This window comes from Aegilops tauschii, chromosome 1 (assembly GCF_002575655.3).
Source record: "Aegilops tauschii subsp. strangulata cultivar AL8/78 chromosome 1, Aet v6.0, whole genome shotgun sequence".
Lineage (NCBI taxonomy): Eukaryota > Viridiplantae > Streptophyta > Magnoliopsida > Poales > Poaceae > Aegilops > Aegilops tauschii.
The window spans coordinates 332206495-332227304 of record NC_053035.3 but is presented as its reverse complement, the minus strand read 5'-3'; the positions used below and the strand labels follow the sequence as shown (position 1 = coordinate 332227304).

The 20810-nt window shown below is 42.1% G+C and overlaps 3 protein-coding genes across 4 annotated transcripts; 1 reads left to right on the top strand and 2 right to left on the bottom strand.

Annotated features, from left to right (window-relative positions):
- Positions 1 to 263: 263 nt before the first annotated feature.
- On the bottom strand, positions 264 to 4926 carry LOC109733583 (serine/arginine-rich splicing factor SR30). Of its 2 annotated transcripts, XR_002225657.4 has the most exons (14): positions 4778 to 4914; positions 4269 to 4360; positions 3584 to 3649; positions 2712 to 2786; positions 2514 to 2613; positions 2387 to 2433; positions 2261 to 2318; positions 2072 to 2121; positions 1927 to 1983; positions 1687 to 1796; positions 1229 to 1398; positions 779 to 809; positions 638 to 706; positions 264 to 551 (listed from the first exon to the last, which is right to left on the bottom strand). XR_002225657.4 is itself a non-coding variant. In XM_020292809.3 (13 exons), the coding sequence occupies exons 2-13, from the start codon at positions 4353 to 4355 to the stop codon at positions 537 to 539; spliced, it is 765 nt and encodes a 254-aa protein (XP_020148398.1). In that variant the 5' UTR covers positions 4356 to 4360; positions 4778 to 4926; the 3' UTR covers positions 264 to 536. The 2 variants fall into 2 exon arrangements, 1 of the variants encoding a protein (XP_020148398.1); XM_020292809.3 differs by lacking the exon at positions 1229 to 1398 and having other exon boundaries at positions 4778 to 4926.
- Positions 4927 to 4990: 64 nt separating this feature from the next.
- On the top strand, positions 4991 to 8555 carry LOC109733573 (chaperone protein dnaJ 49). Its single transcript, XM_020292797.4, has 3 exons — positions 4991 to 5190; positions 6356 to 7581; positions 8073 to 8555. Exon 2 carries the CDS (start codon positions 6414 to 6416, stop codon positions 7512 to 7514), a length of 1101 nt encoding a protein of 366 aa, XP_020148386.1. The 5' UTR covers positions 4991 to 5190; positions 6356 to 6413; the 3' UTR covers positions 7515 to 7581; positions 8073 to 8555.
- Positions 8556 to 18995: 10440 nt separating this feature from the next.
- On the bottom strand, positions 18996 to 20357 carry LOC109733716 (uncharacterized). The gene is made up of 3 exons (XM_045232217.2): positions 20196 to 20357; positions 20037 to 20111; positions 18996 to 19640 (listed from the first exon to the last, which is right to left on the bottom strand). The coding sequence occupies exons 1-3, from the start codon at positions 20355 to 20357 to the stop codon at positions 19104 to 19106; spliced, it is 774 nt and encodes a 257-aa protein (XP_045088152.1). The 3' UTR covers positions 18996 to 19103.
- Between the last annotated feature and the right edge of the window lie 453 nt (positions 20358 to 20810).

The following is a 20810-nucleotide window of genomic DNA, read 5'->3' as shown; positions in this document are numbered from 1 at the left end:
GACGCAGCAATGTTAGACCGAGGCAGCCAGTTCACACCATTTCACAGCACCGCAAATAGCGTCGCGTCGGTCTAATAGCCACCGCAAGACCTCCTCGAGGTCATTACTGTTGGGATGCAAATTTGTGGCCCTCAGGTATCCACGGATACTACTGAAAATTTAGTTCATTTGGTTGAACTAAAGAGGACCAGAGAACACCCGGGTACCCGTTTGCACCCCTACATTACTGATGTAAGTCGAAGTAAATCACAGAACACCATATGTAAACTCTGCTGCAGCATTAAGTTTTTCGACACGGAACTATAGCATACTAAAGTTAAAGCCATGAGTTCACGATTTTACGTTCTTGCAACTGAAGTGCAGAAGTAAAACAACACCAGACTCCTACATTGATCTCAAACCACAAAGTTGACGTTTTTCCTTCCAAGGAATAGCAATGGTACTTCTTGAGACAGAGCACCCGCAATCCATATTATATTGTCCTAATCCAAAAAATCCTGATATGTTTTTTTTTCTGACTTCAAGTGCATCTGGCTTCACTCAGATTTCACCTGCAAGGAATAAGGAATCGAATAAATACAGTTCTATAAAGCTTACAAATGTTTATGAGCGACAAGATATGGAGTTGGCGGCATACAGGAGACTGAGAACGGGGTAAACTTCTGCTCCTGATGGGGCTCCTGCTTGCAGACTTGTCACGCGCAGGCTGCAAAAAAACTTGAATCATGATATTGAAGGAATTACATGATAGAAGAATGTGTACCCTTCAAAGACTTACTGCGGCAGGTGATAGGGATCTTGATGATGACCTACAAAATATTCCGAAAACCAACAAATTGTCGCTTAGTATTTGCACTCCTATGGTTTGATCACAATATGTCTACACCTAACCTATGCACACGGGAGCAATGCAATATACGGGTGAGCATTTGGGCAGATTCTCACCCTTGCTCCGCCGCTCATGCCTTTTGCACCACAAAATAAATTTGAAAATTACAAGCCTTTATTTTTCAAGGAGTCAAAACTACAGGTGTTTGAATGAAAATGTAGACAGTATGGGTTGATGGTTTTGATCCAACAGGTAAAACCTCTTCTTTTTTTTCTCTTTCACAAAGATGTGTACTTCAAAAACAAAATCTAGCATTAAAGCCAAGGTTTATATATGAGACCAGGGCAGAGTGCATATTTGAGAATATAAGTGCTCAAGTCAACAGTAATACAAATATACCACAGAATCCACTCCATTATGTTTAGTGCCAGCCCTCCTATCGCTGGTTGTACTCCACTTGCCATACAATCACAATCCAGCAGAACTATCCAACGCCCAAAACCATCCTTTGATTCTGAACGTGCCAATATCCTACCAATGCAATCCCCAGACAGTCGCATGGTCCAGATCTAGTAAAGAGAAGGGAAAATCTTCAAAGATGGACAGCTATCCCGTTATGCACACATGTTCAATAGTCAGACAGGGGAAACTCAAAAGGCCATGCCGAAAAACAATGCATCAGGAAACAGAAGCCACAAAGCAAACCAGAACGGGATTCCAGAAGTTCAATATCACAGGCCACTTCTATTTCTTGTTCTTATTTTGCAGGTCATTTTTATTCTTGTTAACAGCCCTTTTCCTTGCTTTAACAGGTTGTCAACATGGACTGATTTGAGTATGAACAAACTAAACTATACCTTGGACTCCTGCTCCTGCTATAACTGTGACTTCTGCTTCTCGAGTAAGAGCAGCTTCGGCTTCTACTTCTCGAGTAAGAGCGGCTACGCCTAGCATTGTACTCCCTCACCTATTAGCAGCACAGGTAGATTAGAGCATGGAAATCTTTAATTCAGTGAGGTGGGCATGTGGGACGAACATGTAGATATATGATTCAGTATGGTTAAGAGAAGGGGAGGGCAAAAAAGAAACAGCCATACCCTGATATATGTGCGTGAAAATGCATTACGGAACTCTGAATCATCAAGCTTCCTTATCTACAAGATAAAAATAACTAGTAAGCATATATGTTCATCAAAATGTATGCACATGTATGAGCGTAGAGAAGTGTTTAACATATCTTACCGCATGTTTCATGTCTTCGTAGTTGGTATACTCAACTATTCCAGTAATTGCTGTAACATGGAAAAGGTAATGAGGCTTCTAAAAGATAATACAGTTTGAATGAACTAGGCAGGTCAGATATCTAAACAACTAGCCCCACCAACACTCATTGAAGAACAAAATACGAACTGCAAAGTGATCATTACTAACCTCCAGCCTCAGGATAAACATCAGAGAAACAGACATCACCAGCTCGCCGCATATGATCCTGAAAAATGAAAGTAAATTTAAGAATCCTGAAGCATGAACTTCAAGAACTTACATTCACATCCAAACCTTGAGATCTTGCCATGATGCTGAAGAAGGTAATCCGGTAACAATAACTGCGATCCATGAATAGAGATAATAAGAATAGGGGATTCACCATCAAATTTGTGAGGCTTATAAAGTTAAAAATACAAACCGCGGTAATCAGAACGCCTAAGTGCACCACGACGTCCAGAACTAGTATAGCTGTTTGGTCGATCAAAAGAAGGGCCTTTTCCCCCATGAGCTAACTCCACCTGGATAGTGGATAAAAGGTAAACTTCATAAGAAAGATCTAAGATGTTTCCTTCGTCTCTCAGAAAATGAAAACAATATTCATACAAGGTCCACCAACCCGCAATTTGCAGCCATCAAAGTCGTATCCATCACGGCCATAAATTGCATCATCAGCATCACGTGGGTCTTCAAACTGCAAAAAGCTCCACTTTGGTGTTAGACTCATAGTCATAGGTGTGCTATACAGAAAGAATTTTAGTTCGGAATGATTTTGAAAAATAATTTTTAATAGAACGTTCAGCAAAACTGATACTCCCTCTGTAAAGAAATATAAGAACGTTTAGATAGCTAAATTAGTGATCGAAACGCTCTTATATTTCTTTACGGAGGGAATGCATTCTATTGGTTAGATTCTGTATGAAAGCATGCTGTTTTGCACAATGTGCCAATGAGGGTTTCAGGGTATCCTCTTAAAAGGAGGTATAACCATGTAACTATACTACCAGTTTTTGAGTCTTATAGGACAACATGATTTTGTTGTAACAGTTTTACAGAGTACAGGACAAAGAACATTTTGGTTGTTGCACTCCAAATGCAAATTAAGGGGGGGGGGGGGGGGGGGGGGGGGGGGGGGGGACAGGACACATTATAAGGGGTTATGCTTTAAGTGGCTTCTAGGGATGGGATGGAATCATCTTGTTTTAGTATTCTATAAGCCAGAGAGCAAAATCAACATGTCCTAAAGCTCAAAAGACTTATTTTTTCAAGATTGTCTTATAGCACTTTTGACGTAACTCGAGAGAAAAAATTGACCTACTATATGCTAATCTGATTTTCTAAAAAATCTTATCAAAGTATATTTTAACATAACTCATCTCAAATTTGTCACCCAGACAACCTTACAGAAAAATAATTTATACTACGAAATACGAATACATAGTAGTGAGCAAGAATAAATATTCTAACAAAACAATGACCAAAGCACATTACCTCGACAAAAGCATAAACAGGAGGCCTTGGAGGAATTTTCAGATCGATATCGACAATAGGACCGTACTGCAGAAGCAAAGTAATAGAAGATTAAATTGACATGCAGGAATGCTTCCTTAAACAGATTTTTTTATCATATTGTGACACCTAATTGGCTTGCTTTCTGCAAATCCTCTTGCAATACCCACATAGGATGACAAACTCAAGAGATGCCATTTAGGTTAAGGTGAAATATAACTTGTTATTTTTGGTGGAGAATAGAACTGAAAATTTGACATCGTGGAATTCACACTGAACACCAGTTTTTTTTTATTACGTCACAATGACGCAGTGAGAGACTGAGAGTACATATCGACTGACGTTACAATATCAAACTATCTTGTCCAGTGTGCACACAACCGCAAACACTCTCAATAGTCCATGTTACAAGAAAAATGAAAATATGTACATATGTCTTCCAGTTTAACAACACTTAACCTAATACGTCGTTTCATACATAAAAAGAAGTTGCGAATTTATAACCTCCATGTGTAACTGCTAATGCAAAGCATACAGTTTAAGCTGCTATCAGAACATAATACCGACCACCTTGCCGCTGAACTGAACTGAACTGGCGATTTCTTAACAGAACAGAAGCACAAGGCAAAGGTACAGGTGAACAAACCCAAACTATTTAGAACCTAACCTTGTAGAAGAGATCCTCAATCTCTCTCTCGCGGATGTCCTCGGGGAGGTTGCCCACGTAGATGGTGCGGCCGTTACGTCGGCTCATCGTTCCTGCAAGAAAGGGAAAAAATCAGATCAGCAACTAGCTGCTAGCTCGCACAAACCTAAGCAAAATCTCGGCGGGAGTCAAATAGCAGAAGTGGCGACCCAAGTTCGGGAATCAATCAAGAGAAAATTCCGACCCATTTCGTAAAGGAAAAAAAAAAAAACCCGACCCAGTTGCTCGAGGGAAAAAAGAGACTAACTAAACAAGAGACCGAACAAGCACTGCATCTCACCTCGCCGAAACCACTAAGATCACGACTGCGGCGAACACGATAGCTCTACCGCTGAACCCGAAAAAAAACAGGACGCCGTTACCGCGCGGAGAGAGGAAAGAAATGAGCACGCAAGAGCAGCAGCGATCAGGAGGGAGGAGCGGGAGCTCGTACGCTGGGATTAGAGCGGGAGAAGTAGGGTTCGACTGACCTGCGCGCAGCGAGTGCGGGCGACTCCGCCGCCGCGGCGAGGGGGGAGACGACGGGGACGAAACGGAAACGGAAACGGAAGCGGGGGGAGGGATCGAGAAGCTTCGGAGGGGAGCGGCGGCCGATATGAAAGGTGGGGTGAGGCAGTGAGGGGGGTCGCGTGCTTTACGATCCGTGCAGCATAGACCAGCCGTGGATCTAACTTCTGGGCTTTGGGCCCCAGCCCCAGCCACCGCCAACCAGCCCCAGTCAGACAGAAGCCTTCCGCTCGGTGGTTGGGATCGTGAGAGGGGGTAAAACCCGAGGGGCTCCGCGGAAAAGTGCCTCCTCCGCCCATCCTCTTCTTCCTCTCTTGGTCTCCCCCGTCGGACGGTGGTGGCGCGGGTCTCCTCGCCGCGCCGGATTCTCTCTCCGGTAAGAACTTCCGGTCGATCGCTCTCAGATTAATCCAGAATCCCAACTCTGTTAGTTCCGCCTCGATCCTGTCGCCGCGAACACGGGTACTCGGGGCAACTTGGACTCTTGTGCTCCTCCTGATTGCGATGCTGTGCGGCCTAGGGTCTGCGAGAATCGCGGCGGTAGGTAGGGTCGAGTGATTCGTGTATACGTGGTTCTTGTTTAGTCAGGATCTTGCTTTTTCTAGTCGGCGGCTAATTTGGATCGATCAGGCATAGGATTCTGTGTAGTTCAATAGTATCTGCCGGTTCCTCTAGCCCAAATTCTGGAACAGACAGAATTTAAGTGGTCTTGCTTAGGAGCTTTGGGCAGCAGAGCGGCCATGTATGGCAGGTCTGGACCTTCTCGGCCGGATTGCTTGCTGATTACTTGAGTTGTTGAATGCCTAGAAGTTCTTAGGTTGAGCCTATTTTCGACGGAAGGCTCGAGCGGAGCCTGGCTTTAGATTAATAAAGCCACACCGGCCACGCATAACAGCCCTACACACTCACGCCACACGCTGTCGCCGAGGTTCTCAGTTTACGATTACTACAGGCCCAAAGCAGAACAGAAACAAACAACAAATCAAGGGGGCTAAAAGTAGATGGAGCTCAGGAAAACATTTCCCTAACACAACCCCACGTGAACTGCGCTAAAGACCCAGAAAAAAGGATGCGGTTTGCGTCCTTGGGATCTCCATGGAGAGATTAAGGTTGAGCTATGTACTGTGTCCGTTGCTTGTTTGATTCCTTCCACCAGTTTGTGTAGGTCAGTGCTATGTTGGAATGGCGATGTTTGATCAATGGGTTTTCCCATGCTAAATTTGTTTATGACATCAAGAAAATTCGCTCAACGTATGTAGTTTGTTTGTATAATTGATGAGTGCGACAATCTGTTTAGTTTTGGTTTTATCTAACTCTGCTCATAATGATGTTGTACAGGATTTTCTGATTTTGAGAGCTCCCAGGAGTTTGCTAATTCTTAGTTGGGCTATTTGTTTACATCAACTAATTCCTGATGCTGATCTATTTCTTGAATTATATACTATTTTCATACTGTTCGTTATCTTATGAATCCATAGTTTGTTAGTCACACTAAAAACTTTTTAAATTCTTCTGATATCTAATCTACTCTTGTTTCACAGGGCATCAGTTTAGCGCCCTGCCTATATTTAATCCAGTGGGAAACGATTGACTTAAGTCATGGAGGGGAACAAAGATGAGGCCTTGAGGTCTGTCAAGCTTGCACAGACTGCGCTAGCATCTGGAGATAGACAGCGAGCAGACAAATTTATTCGAATTGCCCAAAGATTGGATCCCAGCCTTCCAATTGTTGATTTGTTGACCTCAACCAAGAAGTTTGATCCCCTGAATCTGAATGGTACTGCTTGCCAGGACAAGACCAGAAGAGGCCATGAAAACCTAAAAACGCCAAAAGAATTTGTTGGTCCTTCTAATGTTGATAAAGGTTACACCGAGGAGAATGTTAGAGTTATCCGTGATATCAGGAAGAACAAAGACTACTATGCAATTCTTGGAGTGGAGAGGACTTGCTCCTTGGAGGAGATTAGGAAGGCCTACAGGAGGTTGTCACTGAAAATTCATCCTGACAAGAACAAGGCTCCTGGGGCAGAAGATGCATTCAAGATGCTCAGCAAGGCTTTCAAGTGCCTAGGCAATGATCAGTCACGGAAGACCTATGATCAGACAGGCACCCTTGAGGGGCATGAGTTTAACGACCAATATTCCAATGTCATGAGGCAGAGAACTGCTAGGCGAAGGAGGCAAACAAGAAATGGCTTCTATAGTTATGAAGAAGATTTAGATCCAGATGAGATATTCAGGTCTTTCTTCTATGGTACTCGTGATAATTCGTTCCGTGGTCGCAATGTCTACAGAACAAGAGAAGCAGGTAGGCAGGAGCAACAGAGAAGGGAGCATCCTGTACAGGGTGGGTCGTTCATAAACTTAACAGTATTGATGCACCTGTCAGTCGTATTACTTTTTGTCTTGTTTGCATTCATTCCAGTGCAGCAGCCTCAATATGCCCTGCACAAGACATACAACTTTCCCATTTCAAAAGTCACTGATAAGCATGGGGTGGAGTACTTTGTCAGCAAACAAGATTTTGATCAGCAGTTTCCACATGGAAGTCCTTCTAGAGATAACCTCGAGGATCACGTTTTCAGAGATTATAAGACTATGCTAGGAAGAAACTGTCGTGTGGAACTCCATCGGTGTAAATGGGCCAATGACTACCCTACGCCTCACTGTGACAAGCTACGGAGCCTTGATGTGGCATAATAGTGCCCACATGGTGATTAGTTTGTTGTCTCCATTGCGGTCTTGCAGAAGTTCACTCTCTTTGAAGGTATAACCTGTCTATGTTCATTTCAATCGAACTGTATGGTCGCATCATATATTCTGATTTAACTGTAAGTTGACATTTCCCTGTTTCTCAGTAAGAGCATTCAGTGTCTCCACGACATACAGAATCGTAAAATGTGCTATTTTATGACATGATGCTTCAGCCCTTGGGGAAATAATAGTTCAAGGAAATTGAAAAGAAGCTCTCAAGTTTATGCATAGAAGTCGCATGTCGATGTATCGGTAAATTTTGGGTGAACTAGTTGGTGCATATAGCTAGGGCATGGAACATGAAAGCTTAGCAGTTCATTTTGAGTTAACATGTGTGATCAACTACTTTTGGGGTACTATATATTGATCGTTTTATTGAGGTTCTGGTCATCTCTAATGTGATATCTGAGAAGCAGCTAAAGCTTGACGTCTTATCTGGAGCTAGAATATGTGTTCACATAGGACTTTGTTTGGTGTTCTCATGCACTTTGTTTATTGATGCAGGTGTAACCTGGCAAGATTTTATGGAAAAGGATGAGCAATATATTTCTAGTTTGTCTGGTGCCCTACCTTTTATAACGTGTCAATGACATATTATGAACCAGTAAATTGTCTGCTACATGAAGAAGCTTTGATGGCTGGCTAGCGTGTACATGGTGGAGTTCAATCAGGCGTGATCTTGGGTTCATCAGCCTGTCATTCTTCTCGAGCAATTACCATTCTACACCTGCGAGTGCAAAATTTTGTGCAGATTATCATGCTAGGGCCGCCTATAGTTGCTGAGTGCAAAATTGTGTACATATACGACTCTGAAAGATGGCTAGCGATCATGAGATCGTCATTGTACTGCCTGAAACCACTGTTGAGTTGAAATTCCCTGGGTTGGTTGTAGCTGCTGTTCCTTCTGAACAATTGTAAACCCCTTGAGATGAAAATTAGAAAACGTGAACTGTGAACCTTTTGAAATAAAAATTATAAAACGTGAAACCCCTGGTGTCGCTTCGGCGAGTTTGATGCTTGTGCTGTTGAAATTGATTTCCTTTAATCTGGACAGCTGGATGTCGAGCTAGCGTTGTGCATTTCCTCAGGATTTGGGTATCCAGAAGCCAAAAAACAGGGGCACTACTTGAACTTGATTTTGTCATGATTGACTGTCAGGACCTGCTGCTATATTGTACTATGTTTTACTCAACATAAACAACCTATAGCGACATATACAATACTCAATAATTAGATCATGTCAACATGGAACTACCATGGAAAGAATGATGCCAGTACACTGAATTTACAAGTTCAAGTCATAACTGAAAGAAGGCTGCATCTAAGAATTGTCTTGGTTTTTTTTTTTTTGCATTGCGATTTTAGTGCTGATAACTAAATCAACTATAGGTTTAGACGGGGTTTGCTGCTGCTACTAACTTTATATTGAACATTCCGTTTCAAAAAAAAAACTTTATATTGAACAGTAATTTGAATTTGTACTTGATATGTGATGATACAAGGACGCCCTATATTAAACGGTATGTTGGGAGCTATAATAGCATAAGTTATGAAAACATGCAGCTAATATTTCTGTAAAGTGTGCAAGCTCTTCGATGATGATGTTTTGTCTACTTTGAACAGGGCATATGTAGGTGTATGCCCATGCTAAGACTGAGCTTTGTGATTCCAGGTCTCAAAACAGTAGTATCATTGTCATGATTGTGGAATATGTAGGTATGCAATTTGTCCCTGTGATAATGTCCCGTGTCGAACTGTATGTATGGACCTGAACAATTTGTTTTACTGGAAGTTGCGCTATGAACAATTTGTTTTACTGGCAGTTGTATCCCTTTGTGGAATTGGTGTCAGTGAGAATCTCTCTCATTTCTTGAAATGTGGTAATGTGTCGCTATTATGTCTAAATTTGCGTTCTTGGAAGTACAGTGTAGTATGGTATGGTGCCATTCTGGAGGCTTACTGCATACTCGTTTCTCTTTGTAAATTTATTACGTGGTTACAGACATTTTCCGTTTTGTAGCTCACATACAAAATCTCATGTATTTCCCTCACATTAGTTGTATTAATGCACCGAAGCACAAGCTTCCATATTTAATTGGGTACTTGCTTCAACATAAGAGTTTTTGCTTAGTTCCCAATGATTTGTTTACATTTTTTTTCCTTTGGTTAATTGATTTGATTCCAATCGATGAACCAATTTCCAAAATAACATATTAGGGGAAAATGGTTATAAAATGTGTAATGTTTGGTTTCACAGTTTCCTTCCAGTACTTAAATATATGGACTATTAGCATGAGCCAAATAATACAATGTGTCAATCAATATTCCAAAATGTGGCTGTTGTTTAGATCAAACATAGAGAAAGGCCATGTCCTGCAACACAACAACAAATACTATTTACAAGCGCAAGCAACAGAACATCTACATTTACAGGACGTGCCACCAATAGCTCTGTTGCCTCTCACAGATGCATCGACGTCACAATACATCAAGCAACTTTCGTCCTCTTCACCGCAAGCAAGCGAACAACTTCAGTCCGATCCGCTTACTACTCTGCCCTCTATTGATCACACTGAGCATCAAGATGTGTTGCTCGCAGCAGAGAAAAACCAAACACTGACATCGACCCATCCACTTGAATTCTTAAGTGAACTTACACCCCACCGATTAAATTTTTTATAATTTTGCAAATCATGTGCAGACACTGAATACTGCCAGTGGTCCATGATCTACCTAAAGGCAAGAAATCAAAAAAGGGTTAGTAAAATGAGATTATAATAATCAATGTAACGATTGAACGAACAAAACACTGATAAATTGATATTTTCATGTCATGCAGCCACATTGCAAAGGAGCTAACACTGATGAACTGATGTCTTCATGTCATGCAGCCACATTGCAAAGGAGCTATTTCCTCCAAAAGATCACAAAGAAGATAAAACTGACCTCAGAGAAGAGTAAACAACATCCAGAGCCATCTGCCATATAAGCAAGGAAAAACAAGTTGTTTGTTCCATAGATATACAAGCCCCTTTGTATCGTTCCTTTCTGAACGACACGTCGCTGTTCATGTAGTATTTTGAACCTCTGTCTTTTGGGCTGCAATAATACAGTGCTGCTTAAACATCTATCTAGCATGTTCACTATTACTCTTCGTCTCAAGAGTACATATTTTGACATGGAGTTGAGTAGTGTGTCAAAATAATTATCGTAAAAAAAAAACTCTCATGTCTGTGAGCATCAATAGAAACCGCTCATTATGAGTGCATCTTTAACATGGTTTAGTTAGCTAATTACCTACTGCATTAACAAGTGTTGGGTGTTTGGTTGACTAATACCATCCCTATCCATAGGATAAAATGTGTTGTATATTCCCAGGGCTGAGAATTCCTTAAGAAAATAAAACATACTAGAAATCATGTGGAACTCTCTATTGCTTCACATCCACAAGTATTTATATGTCACTATCATCTGAATTATCTGCACATGGACCAGTTGGAGGAAATAAATAACAGCAGGGCTGCACGTTGCTAAGCAAGCAAGCATACCCAAACTTGGCGTAGCCCTTGAAGTAGAAGAACCTGGACTACAAACTTACAACAGCAAGGAAAAAGGCACAATAATAGAACACCTAACCCTATCTAGCAAATCACCAACCCTTAATGAACGATCAACGAATAATCTTACTAGTTAAAGGTGCATCACGCAAATTCTTTCTTCCCATGTGTTTATGTGGGGCATGTTCAGAAAACTTGGGACAAGGATTCAGGGAGAGAAACTCCCGGCATACCTTTCTACTCTACTTTAGCACCTTCAAGAGCCTGAACGCACTAGTAGCAGCAGTGATAAAGCACCTTCTGGGTTGATTATTGCTTGTAAGTGGCAAGATTCTTGGCACTGGAGCAGGTCTATAATTTTGAGTTGGAGTAGATCCATTGGCCATTATTAAGTTCTTACTCAGAGAAACACGTAGTTGTCCAGGTTTAAGACCAGACCTAGGATCTGAGCTTGCATAGGCTGGATACACCCTCACAGGAAACCGGGCTTCTAACACTGATCTCCAATATGGGAAATAACTTCTCTTCGTATACGTGGGATCCCATCCTCCGCCTACTTCCTTTCTCACAGCCTGTCACATATTTCAATAGAGGTACGGCATAAAAAAAACAGAAAAATCATACTTCCAGCCAGCACCTCTCGCTTGAGATGTATTATGTTGATCAATACACCACATTGGTGTTTCATTAGATATGAATGATGTCACTGCAGTATAGTACTCAAGTAGCATGCTTAAGCAACAGAAAAAGATGTTGAACCAGCACAATGTGTGGCACAAACATTGCAACAGAAACATGCACTTGTTATTGCCTCTAGCGATTATATTACACTGCATCTTCTTCCATCAGAATCTTCCTCACAGGCACAAAATAAATTTCAGATGCAACAGATCATTCAAGAACACTAAGGTGTTGGAAACAAAAATAATACGCAAGCCCCCTTGGTGAAGTCACAATGTTGATGTTACTTGGAATCTACACAGTTCATATATGTTATAAGGCTAATTATGCCTACTTATTATTGCATTTACCCCCTTTCCTTGGTAAAGAACCTGATGGGAAACACATTAGGATGGCAGAGATGAACCATAGTTGTAATGTCGTGGCATTGCAATAGGTGATATGTATTTGGAGGCAACTCAAAGCAGTGGTAAACTAGCTATTTATTTCTGCTTCAAAGGAGGAAGGCAAACCAACCATGGTGGCTGTCGAGCGCGGCAGATATGAACAATTCCGTAAATAAAGAGAGTTCCCATCTGTAAAGGCAAGTCTTGGTCACTATTTTTTGCTTGGCTGTTCTAGTAGCAAAATTTAGTTTGTATACGTGTGTGTGAACACACACTGGCTAGGATTTAGATACTTTGTAGCTCAGCTTGAACCTGTCCAGGTTCAGTAGCGAAAGTCCATTTGGAACATGAATACCTCTACTCTCTAAATATGGCTGAATACGCTACTACAAAGCTGACCCATTGGTGCTGCCATAAGGTGTAGGCAAAGCTGCTTGGTGCTGCTTGTCGTGGAATTGTCACGGCAGATATCCTTAGTGTCAGGACTTAGTCGTGAGGCCAGCGCATCTATGTAGTAGCTTGAGAGGGGTTGGGCGGAATCGAGAGACGCAACACAAGACAAGGATTTAGACAGCTTCGGGCCCCGGGAAACATCATCCGGTAACAACCCTACATGCTGTTTGAGGCTAGGTCTCATTATGATCATGAGAGAGTCGCCGGCTCGGCCGGCTCTTTGTGTCTAGCCCTAAAAATTGTTTCTTGTCCCTTGTTCCTCTTTGGGGTGCCCTGCCCCTCCTTATATAAGTTGGAGAGGCGGCTTTACATGTAGAGTCCTGGTAGGATTAGAACTAACTTATTCTCTATTACAAGTCGGATACAAGTACGGATCTTGCTTCCTCGTAAAGGAAATATTCCTCATGCCTTCCGTCTTAAGCCGGCCCATAATAACACGTCCCGGCCTACTGGGCCTTGGGCCCTTGTCATCCATCTGACCCGCCGTCGGGGCCATCATTAAGTCGCCAGGCTCATGAGTTGCCAATCTTCCGGCGGGTTACGATGAGGCGTCAAAGTCCGGCCGGGTCATACTCCCGGCCGGGTCATACCGCGGGGTATATCCCCGACACTGCTGTACCATACTCAGTATTAAGGTATAATGGCTTACTTGTGTTTGTGTAGTATGCTGCCGTGCCATAAGGGTGGGTGTCATTTCCAACAGTTGTTACCTGGACTAGAGATTAGGGCAAGATGCGCGGAGTCAAAAGTCAAGAAAACGTACCTTAAAACAAAGATTATATTATGTATCTGAAAGCGTTATATGAGATTTGTCAATTTGGAAAAAATTCACTTCTTTACATATTTTTCAAAAGAGTTGATGTAAAACAAAACAAAAAATAGAACAAGGAAATGAAAGATATTTTTATAGTTTTTTTCTTTTTGCTGCCACAGTATCGTTACACATTCCCGAACACCATCAGTCTATCCAAAACTAGACCAATCCCAGATGAGTATCTTTACCTTTTCCTCTGCAGCATCCAGATTGGCCGTTTCCGTAACTGTCATGTTTGCATCTACAAGCCCAATTATCCAATTTAGAAAGAAGGGGAGAGAATAGGACTCAGTTTGTTAAATGTAAAAAGAATAACTCAAGCCTGACACACCTTTACATGACTCTCCGTTTGACTTTCTGCAGTCATAAGGCTGGCTTCAAGAAATGGCAGAAAATAATATAATCAGCAAAATAACCGTTTATTCACATAGAAAATTATTGTGTGAAGCAATACAAGAGTAGTACAGGTTTAGAGTGTCCATGAAATCTCCAGGAGGGCAAAATCCGTACTCCTTAAGGATAGATGAAACATGTTGAAAGACCTCCACATGGGGCACCTACATGACATACAAGCTGTTGCGTAAGGAAATATATCACTAACATAGATCTACTAATATACGATGTAGCAATTATATAACCAATCGTAAGCAGCGAGATGATGGAAAGAATTATTTGGAGGAGAAAACTTCAATTGTTTGAAATCACTTTAATTGTTTGTTTTTGGTTTCTCAAAGAGAAAGGTGTCAATTTGTTCAGGCTATATGATCCAAATGAAGTTCAGATAAACTTAAAGAGGTTAGTCATGAATTGCATACACCTGTTGCTTGTTGAACTATAATTGAACTGTCCTCTAGGGCCACAAAAAAGTTAAGGTAATGAGCTCCAACTCCCTGTTTCTTGTAGGATCTGAAGTTTGTAGGCTAAATAAAGTACCTTAAGCATAAGATTTCAGTCTAACATGAACAAAGAAGGCTCATGTAAACACCCTTAATATAGCCCCAGCTCCAGCACCTAGAAGTTTTGGAGCTGGGAGTCCTGCCAAACAGCTGCCAGCATAAAAATATGGAAGCGCTCATTTTGGCAAAGTTATCTGTCATGCGTCCAGAAATAAACAAAGAGAAATGACAAAAGTGCATGTTCTCTATTCATGCACCATGCAATAGCATTAACCAAACACTTGATGTTCATATGGGCAATTTTACTGGTAGAAACAATACAAGGCAATGACAAAACCAGAAAATAGACACAAGTGAAGCCAAGAACAAAAAAAAAATATGGCATTTCACTCTGTACTCGTGTCAGATAATATTAATATGGAGATCAAGTTTTTCTATCACCAAAGTTTTCACTATTTATGCATGCATTAAGTATTCATTGTAAGATTCACATTTCCATTACAAAAATGCAAATAGTACCAGAGAAGGAACTACCATTCTCCTTCTAGTTGTAGTGTGTGACTTCAATGCAGAAATCATCAATAATTGTATCTATCATGAACTCGTATAGCAATCTCCTTTGCAATGTAACAATATCAAACAATGTCTTAGAAGATGAAGCACAAAAGGTGTTATTACAGTTTATTTGTCTGTTCGATGATGAAGATAAAAGGAAAGAAGCAGCCAGACAGGGGATTGGATGTGGATTAGTATATGGATAACTAATAATGGACTAGTTTTTACTAATACTTTTGACATAGAGCATTTCATTAGAATAACTATTTACTCCCATCAATTATTTGCTCTTGTTCCATTATCTCTGTCATCACCTTTTCCCAAGTGTTAAGAGATAAGAGGAGTTTGTGTCTCATTAGTCATTACATTATATGACAGGCTAAATATTAGAGCAAAATCAGCTATCTGAGCAACAAACCAATGTGAAGTGGATGGAAACTTTCTGAATCTAAGCAACATCTGGGTTTTGAGATTCTTTCAATTAACAAGAACAGAATTTAGTGCGAAAAATATTAGAGAACATGTTAAATTGATATATAGCATCATGCAAGAAAAAAGAAATACGCTTCTTGAGCACAATAAGTACAAATCTGGATAAGGGTTAAAAAAGGTACTCCCTCCAATCCTAAGTGAGCGATAAGTAATATGGACGGAGGGAGTAGTAGTTCAGTGATAATTTGGGGACAGATAATTGCTGCAAGAAAAGTTCATTGGTTTAAGCAAGACAACTCTCAAAACATTGCAGCAAAAGGAGAAAACAAAATTGGAGGGAGTAGCACCTAATAGATACTATCTACTCACATAACTAATCCAACCCTATCTTAGATTAACCAGACAAGATTATAGCTAGTCTATCTTAAGGATGAGGGCACTCTTTGTGAAGGATAAGTTTCCCACGGAATCTTTCTTCCCAACTAGGCCCTAATAGATACTCCCTCCGTCTCATAATATAAGACGTTTTTTTGACACTGTCAAAAAAACGTCTTACATTGTGGGATGGAGGGAGTAGTATCTACTCGCATAACTAATCCACCCTATCTCAGATTAACCGGACAAGATTATATCTAATCTATCTAAAGGATGAGGACTATTATTGGAGCAAACCTAGGAAGGTATGACCACCCCGGCTATGGGCTAAGCCCATGCCCAAGCACTAGGTAAGGAGGCCTCTAGCTTATCAACACAACGGGGCTCTTAAGCTCTCTTTTTTAATGAGAATCCACAACACTTTTGGGGAAGCATAATCTTGTGATATTTTTAATGTGAAGTGGAAACTCCACTAAACAGAACGAAGATATGTTGGCTATGCTATAGCCACTAGATGCAACCAGAGTCGGCAAGTTGTGAAACAACCGATTATCTCGAGAAAGTGTTAGATTTTACTCAGTTTCTGTATAGATTTGTTAAACAGAATGGACACTTATTACGAAGTTGTCAAATACTACCACTATCCACGTTTTTTAGGCCAGCGAGCAGCGTAGGCCCGTCCGTTCCTATGATATGCTGGCTAGATAATTAGAAGAAGAGGAATCCGTAGCACATAAATATCAGGAGCATGCAGCCAATGCATGCGCAGCATGTACGTTCAGGAGGAGTTAATTGCTCAAAACCACCACATTTATGGCTAGGGTACTTCAAAACTATCGCTTTTGCCAAAAATCACAAAAAACCACCAACTCTGTGGCAAGTGAATAACAAAATGCACTAAACGAGCTGCTAGCAGCAACTAAGTGGAAATCTGACATTTCTGGCCCACCTGTCAGGCTGACTTGGCAAAGAATAAACACGTGGACAAGTGACTAGTCTATCACGCGCTCTGTCTCTCTCTCGTCGGTCTCTAGCATTTCGTCGAGCATCTCGCGTGCACGCACACCACCTACTCCGTCTGTCCGGCTCTTCTCCGGCGATGCTGCCCCTCCGTCCGCCCTACCCCGACAAGCTCCGCCCCCTCCTCTGTGCGCGGCGAGCCGGTCCCCTCTCACCAGGACGCCCCTCTCACTAGCACGCCCTCGCGGAGAAGAGCCGATGTGCCTTGGGCTTTCCGGTGCGCTGCCGCCACCAGTGTTGCCACGGCGAGCAGCACACCTTCCCCGCCTCTGGCTACCGTGGCTCTCGTGCGTCTGAGCTCGGCGCTCGCGAGGAAGACGGGGAGAGGAGAGGTTGTCTGTGGCATGAGGGGGAGGAGCTCGCCTCTGGCCGTGGCCAGCGGCTGTGGCTGCAGTAGCAGGGCGGGGCGTCGAGGCCAGGAGGAGCTCGCCCGGCCTCAGCGTGCCGGTGCTGGGCTGCCGCCGGATCCGGGAGAAGCAGGGGAGGCAGGGCGTGGTGCCATCGGCGACGAAGGACGGCGGCGCGTGGATAGCGGTGGTGGCTGTCGGAGCGGGGTTGGGCCCGTAGCTCCCTCTGCCGGCGTCGAGGCCAGGAGGAGCTCGCCCCGCTTCCTTGCTCGGGCCCGATGACGAGCGCGGCTCCCCGTGACCCCGTCTCGGAGTGGTGGCGCTGGGCTCCCGCCAGATCCAGGAGAAGCGGGAAGGTAGGGGCGTTGGGGATGTAGGTCGCGGCTCCGGTGAGGCGCGGGGGAGGCAGGGGTGTGGCGCCACCGGCGACGACGAACACAGGACGCCGGAGGAGGGGAGGTAGGCGCCACATCAGCCAGGACAGACGGGTCCCACCCGTCAGTTTTTTTGGACACACTCAATTTCGAATCAGTGCGATTTGTTACTTACTTGCCACAGAGTTGATGGTTTTTTGTGATTTTTAACAAAAGCGGTAGTTTTGAAGTACCCTAGCCACAAGGTTTTAAGCAATTAACTCGTTCAGGAGCAACATGTACGTTCAGGAGCCAATGCATGCGCAGCATGTACGTTCAGGAGCAGCATGTCAACTCTTGCATTAACCGCTGCCGTTAATGACGGGAGGCAAAACATCCATGCGCTTTAATCGGATGCGGAGTGCCAGAAATTTGGTCCTAGCATTTTGGCCCCAGGCCCAGTAAACCCAGACGGAGTAATTATAACATATTATTATTATCAGTTGAGGTGAGAATTATTAACATTCTTCTTGCTAAGATTAGGGCATGTATTTTTTTACGGAAATGGTAAATTCCGGACGTACGGATTTTAAGCATGGCAATCCGAATGTTTTTCATGGCAACTTTAGTTCACACGAGGTTGGCAAACATGGCAATTTTTTCTGATAAAAAAATGAACTGGGACAAAGTTGCCATGTTTTAACAACTAAAGTTGTCACATCGCGTCAACTAAAGTTGCCATGAAAAAAATGTTCAGGATGACATGCTTAAAATCTGAACATTCGGGATTTATCGAGGTCCTTTTTTTAAAACAACAGCACTAACAATAGTAAAAATACAAATATTAAGTAAAAAGCATCTGAGGCACCGCAGCCACAATATACCAAAAACGCTTACCTCAGAATGCGCTTGAATGTATGCAGAAAGATCTTCACCGACATGGGAAATTACATCAACAAGCAGCCATGTATAATCAAAAAGTGTCTTCCTTTCCTCCAGAAGCTCATGTGTCATTCCATGTGAACCTTTCTCCAATCTCAAGGCATATGAAAGCCTCACTATACAGTTATTGATAATGTCAAACCCATTTTTTTTTACTACTGTCATTTATCTTCGGAGAACTGCCCCGACGGATCTGCTCTTGAGCAGCTGGTAGTAGAACTGCAGACTGGATAAGTTTTCCATCCTCAATGTAGTTCCAGAGCTCTTGAAGTAAATTATTTGTTTTTTCTGCAAGCAGTCTAGTTGTATCCAAGAAGATCTTCTGTAAAACAAGAAGGAACAAAAATCTAAGTGCATTTAGCATTCATATGCAAGCAAGTAATGTTGAATAATCTTTCTATGTATTGCTGTGTTTCGCTGTGTTTCCTCCTATCAAAGTAAATATGGATTAGGGACAATCTCCAAGACAAAGAAAATAAAATTAATTACTAGCAACAGTCTGTCTATATTTTATTGATGACCCCTTATCCTTTCCTATAAGAGCATGCACTAACACATGAAGTAAGACAAAAAGGATTAACAAGCGAAAACTTTACTTTCTGTGACAAGTTGAGATGAAAGGATGCCCGGTATTTAGTATCAATAATTTCATTATAACGGCTATCAGGGGTCTATAATATGACCACAGTTACTCTTTATGTCATGCTGCAAAAGTAGTACTAACTCACATAGGGAGGTAAGTGAAACAGACCATTTCAGGTAGACACAGCAGATGGATAAGCTTGTAGATATAATCCAGTGGATTATGGCTGCGAGAAAGATTGTCCTCCAGGTTGTCCTCCAGATACTTATGCAGGCAAGTATTCTCAACTGCGACATGGAGCAGAAGTAGATTCTCAATGATATTATTGCCAACTGTGCGCACATTGGCTGATGCACCATGGCGTAAAAGCAGCTTAATCATGTCAACAGAGAACCTTTCAGCAGATTCATGGAGCGCGAAGTATCCATATTGGTTAATGCAGTTGGGATTGGCGTGCATCCCATAGAGCTCAGGTGCCATGCCCTCCAATAGAACTTTTGCACATTGCAGGGCATTGAAACAGACAATGAAGGTTAAGGTTTGTGCGGTGATGGTAAGATCCCATGACATGCCCTTGCCTGCACAGTTCACGAATAATCGGAGGAAGCACCAGACACTATCCTTTACAAGGATGGGCTCCAATTCGTCATATTTCTCCAAGAAGGTATCAGACACCCACTAGATGGAACCGTCACAATTGAAAAAGGTGAAAGACATCAGTCATCCAACTAAAAGCACAACAAAATAAACTATCTTGTGGTCTATGGAGGTGCATGTATGACAACAACAATGAAAAGAACAAAAACTTGTAACCCAAGCAAGTTGGTGTAGGCTAAATAAACAACCAAACACGAGGCACCAATGAGGGGAGAGAAAGATCTAAAGCTAGCATGGTCCAGGCATGTGAATGCGCGTGTTCCTATCCAAGGTTCATATATGACAACAATAAACATATTGTTTCAGTAGACTACTAGACTTAAGTACCCTATAATATTACAGGCTTAACGGATTAATAATAACTAACATAACGGGATGACCCATCAATCAAATTATGTATATGAAGGTAACACAAACCTCTGGAGCAGGGTCTGGGATGATTATGTCATTTTCTATGGACTTGGCAATCAGAACAGCCCTTTCTCGCATAAGCTGAAAGGGAGAATGTCAAGAGTCAGCACTTGGAAAGAAAAAACAAGGGGAGAGGAATATCACACAGATGGATAGTTATCATACCTCTTTGGCCTGTTTCAAATCAACATCCTCAGCATCAAAACAAGGGACAGGGAAGCTTGGATACTCATTTCTTACTATAATTGATTCATCTTTACCATTAACGCTGTATTTGTCCAGGGCAAGCAACTCGTTTTTCCGCGGTGCCTCAAATTTCAATTTCATCCTTTCGCTTTTCTGAGACAAGGAAGTTTAATCTCGAATCACATTCCAAACAAGGTTACTACAAAGCATGCATTGGTCAAACATGATCCAGAGAATCCTGAGATAAATTGAGTCCTATCTAAAATGGATCATGGATCACTGAAACATAAGCATATGCTGGAAACAGAAAACGTTGTATTTACTCCGAAAATCCTGAAATGTTACAATGGTAAATGTGAAATGAAGGGCCACACAAGTTTCTCAAATACAAGTCAGGTGCTAGAAACTGGTGCATAGACATTATGGAAATCTATAAACCAAAAGCTAAATTTGAAGTTACAGTTCAAGAAGTATAAACAATATCCACTGGTTAATTACCAGGGTAGTTTTTTTTTGAAAGGAAAGCGGTGGGGGAAGCCCCCCCCCCCCCCCCCCCCCCCGCGAGTTTTTTTTTAAATAATAAGAACCCAAATT